This window comes from Sminthopsis crassicaudata, chromosome 3 (genome assembly GCF_048593235.1).
Source record: "Sminthopsis crassicaudata isolate SCR6 chromosome 3, ASM4859323v1, whole genome shotgun sequence".
In the NCBI taxonomy this organism is placed as follows: Eukaryota; Metazoa; Chordata; class Mammalia; order Dasyuromorphia; family Dasyuridae; genus Sminthopsis; species Sminthopsis crassicaudata.
Genome location: NC_133619.1, coordinates 22,382,300 through 22,394,420, shown reverse-complemented (window position 1 = coordinate 22,394,420; position 12,121 = coordinate 22,382,300). Strand labels below are relative to the sequence as shown.

The window sequence follows — 12,121 nt, the reverse complement described above, 5'->3', positions numbered from 1 at the left end:
GGTGGGCATGACCATCTGTGTTCTATATGAAGTAGGAATACTTACAGTAAAGAGAGGTATTTAAATATTAATAACAGGGTGCTTATAGTTAGCACTTGCTCAGTATGCTGTGGTGATGTAATTGTACTAAGGGATTTAGGGGCTGAGAGGACTTGAAATAAATGGATTCCATCTTTGACCATCCATGCATCTCCTGCTTCATCACTCCTCCATGAAGATCAAGGACTTGGGCTGCTCCTGAGGTCCTCCAGAGAACTAGTCCAGATGGTATAATTTGGTACCCCAGTGTTGGGGCTCTAGAAAGCATAGTACATTTTGACACCCCAACTTGAGAGCTCTATAAAGCACACTACAATTTTCACTACTTACCTCTTTATTTTTGGATAGTTTGGGTCAATTTTCAATGTAAATGATGTGTGTATTTTGTATTATGTACTCCTTTATTTTGTTTTTGTATATGTTTGTATTCATGTTTATCATGCTTTATATGATCTGTCAAATACAGTATGTTATATATATACATATATATATATAAATATAAATAAATAAAAATACATATATGAATAATTTCTCAGAATTCTCTTAATTTATGCAAAAAACATATATGTGACTAGTTACATGTTTACTATTTCAAGGTTCTTTGATGATCAGGAAACCTGGTACATTTTCAAACAGTTTCTTTGGGGCTCAGGCTTTTTGGTCAGCCCAGTTTTGGAGTATGTAAGTATAGAAACATCACTATTTATTTAATGGCTATTTAAAACTGGATTATGTTTGATACTCAACTGCTTTTAATTTTCAGGGTTCCACAAAAGTAGAAGTGTATGTACCTGATGCCCGCTGGTTCGATTACCACACAGTAAGGAATGAATGTACTTTTTCTTTCAAAATCTACTTAAAAAACTTCTAATGTAGTCATAAAAAGGAAGGTCATAATGCAAAAAAGATTAACACATGCATGACAAGTAGGCCCAAGTGTGCAAAGATTTTATGAACTACCTTGCATAAATAGAAATGTTAGTATAATGATGCCTTTGATTTTTTTTAAATCTTATCATTGCTTGTTTTTATGAAGAAACACTAAAAACTCACCCTCACCACATTATGTCAGATGCACTGAATGGAGATAAATAATAATCTTAAGGAAGGGCAGAAAATCACATAATACTGCCAGAGATAATATCTGTGGCTGCAAACCCTACCTATTTTTCTACATTGAAATCCACAAATATAAATATAAAGCTAAATCATAATGAAATAGATACATTAATTATATAGATAATACTGTGATAAGTCCTAGAAGATAGTGAGATAAGTACTTTGCAAAACTCAAAGTGCTATATTAATTCAATTTATAGTTCTTGTTATTCAACTATAGAGATTTTTCAAATAGCTAAAATATTAAATTACTCTCTTCTATTTAATATCGAAGTATTCATTCTAAATTATTAAATGTTCTTTGAAATTGTATTTATTTTATATAAAAATATTTTATTCATGTGTGATAGGTTCTTGTGAATATTCTCTATGGTTCCAGTTATTCTTGCTAATATTATAACTCAATGTCTTCCATTCAGGGACTTGATATTGGAATTCGGAAAACATTTGCAAGTTTTGAAGCTCCTCTGGAGAAAATCAATCTCCATGTCCGGGGGGGTCATATTCTTCCTTGTCAAGAGCCTGCCCAGAATACCTTTCTTAGGTAAGAAAAAGTGAAATGAAAAAATGTGACATTTGAAATCTGCTATGTCTAATGATTGGATGCCTCATATTCAAACAAGAAACCCTCAAGTTCTAAAATATATATGAAATCTTTAGGCACACTTTATGTACACTAAATGTAGCAAAAAATACACTGAGTTTCTTGCTTATGAACAATACTACTCATGATGAACAAAACTTTACTTGTGAAGCTTTTTGATTTACCACAGGCTATTACAGTTTTCTTTTTATAGGACCTCCTCTGCCATTTCTATCATCATTGTTTCTGGTATTCTCTAAAATATTAATTCTTAACCTCCATTGTTGTTCAACTTCTGCCTCACTTTTTCCCTAGATCCTAACTTTGTGATTAATTGCTAACCCCTTGCTACCATTTATGGGCAAAAGATCCAGAGCACAACTGCCACCAGCAATAATTCCTTCATAGTACTACTTCATAAGGTTCAAAATCATCATCTGTCCCATTTTTGGTGGGACTGACTCCATTTGATAGTCAGTTCTTTTCTTCTTTCATTCTAAGAATTGGAAGTTCCCATTAGACTTCTGATCCAAGAATAGGAGGGGGTTGGAGATGCTACTTTTCCTTCCTGAAATTACAAGTTTGGTATGGAAACATACTTTCTTAAATATCATCTCAAAAACTATTTTTTTCTTCTTGAAATTACAAGTTTGAAATGGAAACATATTCTTCTAAATATCATATCATATTAAAGTAACATTTTTACATAATATTATAAACACTACAACTCAGGTACATTCCTCGTCAAATGCACTTTTGCAATAGCCTAATTATAACATGATTTTTATGGGAAAATAGGTAACAAGTTCTAGGTAATCAACTAATAAATGAACTTTCAGAGAATGACCTGTTCATAAATTGTTGCTCTGTAATCCCATAGTCAATAAGGATCCATTAAGCACTCATTATGTCACAGGCATTTTCTAGGCTGTGGAGATGCTAAAGAAAACAAAAATATGGCTCCTGCCCTCAAGAAGGTCACATTGTAATTGGAAAAAATAGCATACCAACAATTATGTGATAAATCTATATCTATATCTATCTATAGAATGCACATATAAATATAAGCATATACACATAAACCTACTTACGCCCATTCATGCATATATACATCCATCCATGTCTGTATGCTTGTGTGTGTGTGTGTGTGTGTGTGTGTGTGTGTGTGTGTAAAATATCTACAGAAGGTATTGTTTAGAAATTTGAGTATAATCTTTACAAAAAAGCAAAAAGACTAGGAGGTCACCTTCTTTAGTAAGGAGTAAATCCTTTCTAGGCATGAAGGACAATATAGTAGTGAGAAAGGGCCCATTTTCCCCATTGAGAAGGCAATATCATTCTTCCAGTCTCCCAGTCTTATAAGCTAGAGGTCATCCTGAAATTCTTATTTCTCCTCCCCTGCTTCCCATCTAATCTGTTGTCAAGGTCTGCCAATTTCACCTTTGTAAAATCTCTTGGATACACCCCTTTCTGGCTTCAAACACTGCCATCACTCTACTGCAGACCCTCATTGCCTGATGCCTCATCTATTATGGCAGCTTGCTGTGCAACTATCTGACTTGTCTCTTCCCTTTCTAATCCATCCTCAATTGATATCACTTTTCACCCTAAACTACTAAGTGTAATCACTCCCTATTTCCACTAGGATCTAATGCAAACATTTTATTTTGTATGAAAGCTTTTCATAATCCATCCCTTTCCTACTTCTCAAGTTTTTTTTTTTTTTTTTTTTTTTTTTTTTTTTTGGCTGGGGTTAAGTGACTTGCCCAGGGTCACACAGCTAGGAAGTGTTAAGTGTCTGAGACCAGATTTGAACTCGGGTCCTCCTGAATTCAGGGCTGGTGCTCTATCCACTGCGCCACCTAGCTGCCCCCTCAAGTTTTCTTATACCTTATTCCCCAATATACATTCTAACCAATGCATTCTGGCCATTCCAAGATACCCCAAGTCTTGGTTCTGGATGTTTTGACTACTTCCCTTGTCTGAAGTTCAGATGATTGACCTCCCTAGATGAAAATTTAGACTAAAATATCACCTTCTACTGACCCCTTTTAATTCTAGTATCTTCTCTTTGATACTATTAACTATTCTCTATATAGCTTGATTTTGATATATTTGTTTTTATATTGTTTCTTCCACTAAATTCTGAGTTCTTTAAGAGTAGAGATTGTCTTTTGCACCTTTACTTATCTTCAGTGCTTAGCACAATGTCTATACACGTAGTAGGTGCTTATTAAAATTTATTGATTGATTAATTGAAATTGATATTATAAATAATACATATATAAATTGTAACACATATATAAATTGTATATCAACGTATTTTCCTTTGTAACCATGTATGTTCCCTATGCATTTTTTGACAAATAAAATTATTCTGAAAAGGGTCTTTGGGCTTCACCAGATCTCCAAGGGATTCTGTGACCCCTTTCCACCCCCAGCAAACCAAAAAGGGATAAGAAACTCTATTCAAGATAGAGAAAATATTGGATAATGAATGATGTTGGCCTTGGCATCAAAAAGACCTGAGTTCGAATCATTTTTCTAACATGTACTAGCTGAATAACTTAGGACAAATCATTCTTTTGTACCAAAGAATATTCCTAGGATTTCACTGATATATTATCATAAATCTTTTTAGTCTGTTTCTGGGCTAATATTAATTTAGATTCATTTAAGAGTTTTCAAGATAAAATGAGTCCCTCATTTTAGTTCTTTTCCCCATTCCCTTTCATCACAGGGTTGTTGTAAGGATAAAATGAAATACCTAATGTAAAGCCCTTCCAAAAGTCAAGACTTATCAATACTGTCTCTCACTATGTTCATCATTATTAACCTTTTTTCAATGTTAACATTTTTATATTCACTTCTGATACTTTCCTTCCCTAATAACAATTTCTTGGTTATTGAAAAACACATCTCTTTCCATCTTCTGTGCACATTAAATATCAAGATCATAATTCATAATATGGTTTGGAGGAGAGGGTAGCAGGAAGGGAGGATAATTGGGCAAAATATGAAAATGAAAATTTAGTTTTCCTTTGATCTATACAATGTTGTTTTTATTTGTTTGGATTTGTACACAATGGCACTTCCCCAAATTGTACTCAGGTTTTACTAATCAGTGTCCTTCTTTTAAAACAAATAAAATGATGATTCATTAGATATGGTGTTCAGCAGAGATGAATTAAATATCCATTGCTTATATATTTTGCATTGTTATTTTTTTATAGCTTTTGGTGACATAATTAAAATTAAGCATTTTGGAAATGTTTTTCTTACAGTCGAAAAAAACCAATGGGACTTATTGTTGCTGTGGATGATAACAAAATGGCTCAAGGGTCATTGTTTTGGGATGATGGAGAAAGCATTGGTGAGTCTCATCTTGCTACTGGATTAGTATCTCTTGTATCATTAGTATCTCTAATATTGCCAGGATGTTAATTATTCTCTTTCTTCTCTCCCTTTATTCCTTAGACTTTTGGGTAAAGTAGAAATTTAGTATTGTTACATCTCACATGACTGAGTATAAAATGAGCTTCATCATGCTATCTGATCCCACAATGGGATCATATAAGAGGCTATATTTTCTGACTAACCTTGTGTGTATTGGAGGGAGGGAGTACAATCACTAAATCTAGAGTATACGGATTTATACATAAGAATTGAGTTTTATGGAACATACAATATTTTCGAGAGAAAATGCAAAACTCTCACCCTTATAAATACATAGATATATAAATAAACAAAATATCCATATATTCATAATATACACATATGTATTCATGTGTATAAATGTATATTCACACACATGTGCGTACAGGCATATATATATATATATATATATACAGGCATATATATTGTGTATATCTATTTTTCTATATATCTATATCATATTTGGTAAGGTCTGTTATCTAAGTAAGGCTTATCATTTAATCCAGTCAGCAACTGCTCAATGTAATGAGCTCCACCATTCTGTTTCTAATGTAAATAACGCCAAAGAGAATAACAAATGATCTTTATATAGCATGTGTAATTGTAAAAGATTTAATAAAATTTTCTTAAGTTATTTGAGTCTCACAAAAACTTCATGGTGGTAGATAGTACAGGTCTTTTTTTATCCCCATTGTACAGATGAGGAAATTGAGTCTAAGAGAAACTAAATGTTTACCACAATAATACAGTTAATTGGTGTTACCGCTGAAAATCAAAGAGTTATTTCCTTAATTCCCAAGTTTAGCACCTTATCCTCTAAGCTTTGCTGGAGAAGTATATCCATGTGGATTTTTAACTATTTCAAGTAATTCTTAAAGGGTGGAGAAATAATATTTTTGTATTCTTTCATGCTTTTCTATTAAAAATGTTTTGTCTCTTTTTAAAAATAGATACTTATGAAAGAGGCCTATACTTATTAGTACAGTTTAAGTTAAATCAGGTAAGAATGACTCTAAAATTATCTTTATTATTTTCTTGATTTGGGGGGGGGAAAGTTTGTGTTGTCACAATATTCTGCAATTGGTAAGGTACACTTCTTTTTCAAGGTAATAACCATATTACAAATTTCAAGGTTGAAAGAACAAATGCATGTACCCCTTTTATTTAATCCATTTGGTGACATACTTTGTATTATAAATATATTCTAGTGTTATAAATATATTCTAATATGTATATATAGTGTATATATTTCATGGGTGTTCAGCCCATGTTAAAATTATTGCAACTTAAATATTGTCTTTCTACTACAACTTTTCAGACTACTCTGACAAGTACTGTCACACATAATGGGTATTCAAACCCCAGTGAGTTGAAGCTTGGGTATATCAAAGTATGGGGAAAAGATAAGACTTCAGTTTCAAGTGTGGAACTCAGATATGATGGCCTGATTGAAAACCTCACCTTTACGGAAGATGCAACCAATGGGGTAAGCTCTTAATGAAGACTTCAATTACATAAAATTTCCTTTATGAATTTTTATGCTTCCTAAAATTAAAGAGCTAAGTTTTGAATGGAAAAATTACAGTTTTTCATTCCCCCTTCTTCTTTCATTGTTTTTCTCCTCTTCCCTTTTGTTATATTCCCTATTCTTTCACTTCTTTACTTCTTTCTTTCTTTTTCTGTAGCAACAGTTAGTTGTCTTTGAGTTGGAGGGCACAGTACTACCTTGCTTTTAATTGATCGATCCTTTTAGCAAATTTTCCTGAAATGAATGTGGTCTAGTTAGGTTTAGTTTTTTTTTTTTTTCATTTTTTTAAAGTATTTGAATATTTTCTTATGGAAGAATGATTAGTCTTCTTATTCCCAAAGCACAGAACTAGAAAGAAGAGATACAAGTGGTAGGATGGGACATTTAGATTCTATAAAAGGAAAAAAAAAAACTTTTTTGATGGAAATATTTCAAAAGAACAATTGGCTTCAAAGGGAAGCAGTAACATCAAGGTTCATGGTTTTGGAACAATGGAGAAAGCATTAACACTACACTCAAGAATGTGCTATCTGTTAGAAAGTAGGTGTCTCATATAGGACCATGTATTGCAAATTGCTCTTCTTTCCCTCACTTCTCATTCCTCTGGGAAACTGTCAAACAAAGACTAAATCATGCCTTTAGAACTGATAGAAGCCTTCAATGTCATTGATTCCATCTGCCTCATCTTAAAGACATTCTATTTGTCTTAACTACTTTTGTGGCTTTAGGCAAGTTTCTTCCTTCCTAATCTTTTCTTTCCTCATCTATAATGAGAAGGGGGTTGGACAAGATTATGAATGTCTCTTCAAGCTCTAACAGACTATGTTTCTTTAAAAGAAGGATATTGATATATTTTGATGGTATTATTGTTCATTATGATAACCTAGGAATATAAAGTTCTGAATGACTACTAAAGTTGTATGTTTTCTTTAACTCCCCTAGATATTAAACATTGATCTTAGTAATAAAAATGTCATCTTGGAGAAAAACATAGAAATTTCTTGGAAGACATGAGAACCAAATGTCAACTTCGATTTTCAAAACAAAGGATAAATCTACTACAATTTCAATTAATGTCTATTTTTTTTGTCTTAAAAATTTCCCCCCCATGTAATATAATTAAATATTGTGAAATATATTTAAAAGAAATTAATTTCTGTGTTGTTTTTTTATTATCCCAATTTAAACAGAGATCTAAAAGCCTATTTCTTTGTTGAATAGTTAGAATAATTTCAGAGATATCATGCTCAGAGATGACTGTCAACTATTTACTGAACATGTCAATTGAAATTAACCAAGTGGAAGTTAAAAAAGCGATATTTAATTTTCTTAGCTATTTCAGAAATCTTCTCTCAATTACTATATCAAGTATTTTTCTTACATCTAAATATAGTGTTTCTACTCCTTCATGTTTTGCAAAGCACATTGCAAATATTATCTTACTTTATTTTCACAACAATCCAGAGAGGTGTTAGTATTATCCCCATTTTACAGGTGAGCCTGAGAAAGGTTTCATCAATTGCCCAGAGTCATACATCTAACAATATCTGGATCAAGATTCAAACTCAATAATTCCATACTCCCAGTCCTGCCCATGTTCCATATACCACCTTTCAGACATGGAAGTCCTGGAATTGTTAAATAGGAAAGCAAGAATTCAGAGCAGGATGCTGCTCTATTATAAAGCACAAGAGAAAAAAAAATCTTTGACATTTCACTTTTATCCAAATATTTTAAAAAGATGAAATAATGGTCATTCCCACTGATGATATCTCTTTTCTTTTTCAGAATTATTTTCAACTGAGTAGGGTATTTTTACTTTGTCCATAGTTATACATATGCACATTGTATCCTCTTAAATAATTTAAGCTCCTTGAATACAAGGAATACATAATTTTCATCTTTTCATCTCTAGAGCTTATCATAATGCCTGACCTATAGCAAGTCAGGTTGTTGATCAGTGGACTGATTGATTGGGACCCTATAAGGAACTGAACACAAAGAAAGGATTGTACAAACCTATCAGACTACTAGAATCTTATTGATTGCTTCACTGAATTTGGAATTCTTTCCAAATCTGACTCACTTTCTATTCTTCTCTAACTTTGGAGCGATATTAACTGGGTGTATAAGAGCCATGGCCTTCATTACTTGTTAAATAACTCAGAGTTAATTGCCACCTGCATAGAAGTGTCCATTCTAAGATAGCTTCCCTGTCTGCATACAATTGTCTTCTTATTCATACTGTGCAGGTTCTCAGGGTTTAATGTCTGTGCTTGATGTTAATAAAAGGAATTTCTTTAATTTTGTATGAATAGGTCCTAGGATGGCTCCCTAAAGAAAACACATCTTCCCAGAAGAGTAGATACTCTTTGAGTAAATATTTATCTTCATTCTTAAATGAAAAATAAAGGGGGGAAGTGGATGGGATGCATTTTAAGGTTTATAGTGAGATATCTACAATGTTATAGTTCATAGATAGAAGAAATCTTGTTCAGGAATAAGGAAATAGGGTATCAGTCCCTGGGAATCCTCTTCATGATATCTCTGAAGAAACTACATAAAATAAATAGTTTGCTTATCTCAATAAAGTTTAATGGGGGGAAGGAAGATGAAGAAATAAAAAAAGAGGAAGAAATGAAGGGAAGAAGAAAGGAAGAAGGGAGGGGAAGGAGAAAGGAAGGGAGGAAGAAAGGAAAGGAAGGAAGGAGAGAGGAAGGTAGGAAGTGAAAAAAGAAAGGAGGGGGATGGAAGGAAAGAAAAGTGTAACCTCACCGAAAAGTTCTGTCTTGGAATTAGAAGAGAACAAAATTATAATTTTCTCTGAAACATATTCTTGGGCATATGGTGAGTCACTTTATATCTGTGGACCTTATTTTTCACTTTTTTTTTTTTTTTTTTGCTGAGACAATTAAATGACTTGCCCACGGTTATACAGCTAATGTTGTTCTATCATATTTTCATAATCTACTCCCATCCTTCATTCATTTTACACACACACACACACACACACACACACACACATCTCTTAAGTAAAGGAGGAAGTATTTATCAAACCAAAATGCACAGTGAAACTATAGATTAGCTACTCTGGGAAATTTTCCCATCAAAATCCAATGAATCCATCTAAAAAAAAAAGCAAGTTTGTATCTACTGTGAATTTGATATGAAAAGGAAATATTAAATATTTCCTATGACAACAAGAATAGAAGGATGAAATAGATTATAATGGTCCACAATTCTCATGTTTGCATTCCAGTTTTTAAGGTCTAGAGTTTTAGAACCCTAAAAAAAATCAGGGGAATGAAATAGCAAAGAAATCTGTTATAGCTGAGCCTAAATTTCAAAGTTCATTCTTCCATGTCAAAATTTACATGTTTTATTTAAACTTTACATTATAAGTCATAGACCTATTCTTCTCTTTCCCCTGGTTCAACTGTTTTTCTCTTTCTTTAGTGAAATATTACCTTCCTCAAAGTCCAGTCTCAACTGGAGATAAAAATTATCTTCCCAGACAATGGAAAAATCCATACCATTTTTACCTCCTGGAGTACTCACTCCTAAGAATTTTTATTCCAATTTAGACCTCTCCTGTTAGTCTAAACCCTTTCCCATCCTACCTCATTGATATTTGATTAAATATGTGAGTAAAATGCTCTTAAAAGTAATATTGCTCTCAAATCACATGAGATAAAACTGCTTTTAATCACTGTTAATAAGTTAAAGCAAAGTAAACAACTTTGATGTCTTAAATCATGCCCAGAAATTTAACATGTGTCAAAAAGTAGAAATAATCACAGTTGGAGAAGCAATAAGAAGATAGCAATATATGATGTATGGATTTATGAATTAGGCAAATCAATATAAAAAATAATTTATAATTATGTAAGAATTATTACTCAATTGTTCATACTCTTTGAATCAGAGATCACACTACTGAATTTATACCATAAGGAGGACAAATATAGAATTAAAAGCACCATATATAGCAAAATGATTTTTGTCTGTTTGGGGTCTTTGTTTTGTAGTACCAAAAAAAAAAAAAAAAACAACAACATAAAATGTAACTGGCTGCTTAAAGAGTTGATGAATGATCCAACAAGCAATGGTATTTATATATAATAAGATATTATTGTGTCATATATACACAAACACATACAAAGGAAGATTTGTACCATCAGATTCACAATGAAATAAGCAGAAATAGGAGAAAACTAAATCTTTCAAGGAATTAAACAACAAAAACTTATTAAAGTTATTTATTAAACATAGAGGAAATTTCAGATCCTTTCTTAGCATCTGGGATAGAGGGAGAATGGAGAGCCAGTGCATGTCTTTAAACACTTTAATTCTCTCAGATAACTTGAGGATATTTTGAGCTTTATGAAAAATGGGGAAAAGTTACAATAATGAAAATAAAAAGAATATTTAAAAGAGACTTAAATATTGTACATATCTTAATATATAATCTAGGGGTGCTGGTAAAGGGATCATGAAATGTAGCTCCTCCTCTTTTGGTAGAAAGTGACTTGGGTGTGGGATTTTGCTCACCATATTAGATAAGGTAATTTTGTCACTGGGTTTTATTTAAGTGCTTTTAAGAGTTTATGGATTTGGGATGAAATGGGTATATACAGAAACATATGTGATTTAAAACAAAAGGTGCGATTGAAAAACTCTTCATGCCAGTTATCTATTAACATGTCAACTAAGTAGTCATGCAAATTATATTTTAGAAATAGATTCCATATTTTTGAAACTTTGGTATCAACACATCAATAACTTTGCTATTAATTTCATACGTGAAATTAAAATAGTTGGACAACCTTGATTAGATTAGGCTAACAGGCCTAAGGAGATATGAACTTTTTGTGACGATTTCCCCAAAGGATTAATTTTGTCATGGGCCTTTTCTTCTTAACAACTTTTGGCACATAATTTTCCATCTTGCAATTCTTAGATTAAACATCTTTTAACAATTCTTCAGACTGAGACTGTTTTACTTAGTTTATTTTTGTCTTTTCTTTTTAAAAATTCCATTATACTAATGACTTTTATTAGTATGTTATAGTAATTTCCTACCAGTATGCCCTTCCTATGAAAGACAGACAAAATCATCCTATACAGAATCTTTAGGTATGACACCTGACATGATACCTAATATACTATCTTAGTAACCAACCACCTCTCTGTAGTGAAATGTAATAATATTTTATTTTACAGTTGCTGGAGCTCAGTACTTATACTTCCTGTCACTACTTTGAAAATAGGCTTTTGACAATATCCCATAAAAAAAATTCTGCTTCCTGCTCCTTGCTTCCCATCCTACCCTCATTTTATCTATAAGTTAGCTTCAAATATATTTTTCTTCTCTTTAATCTTAATTTCTTTACTATTCAGAAAACCACTATCCAGGT

The 12,121-nt window shown here is 32.2% G+C and overlaps 1 protein-coding gene across 1 annotated transcript in view; it reads left to right on the top strand.

The window, feature by feature from the left end:
* The window catches only part of SI (sucrase-isomaltase), a 105,873-nt gene extending 98,016 nt beyond the window's left edge, over positions 1-7,857 (top strand). Inside the window, exons 42-48 of the mRNA XM_074298125.1 lie at positions 636-720; positions 803-859; positions 1,578-1,702; positions 5,026-5,114; positions 6,127-6,176; positions 6,495-6,662; positions 7,647-7,857. Coding sequence (XP_074154226.1) covers positions 636-720; positions 803-859; positions 1,578-1,702; positions 5,026-5,114; positions 6,127-6,176; positions 6,495-6,662; positions 7,647-7,718 — 646 coding nt within the window. The 3' untranslated portion in view covers positions 7,719-7,857. The remainder of the gene's footprint in view (positions 1-635; positions 721-802; positions 860-1,577; positions 1,703-5,025; positions 5,115-6,126; positions 6,177-6,494; positions 6,663-7,646) is intronic.
* The last annotated feature ends 4,264 nt before the right edge of the window (positions 7,858-12,121 follow it).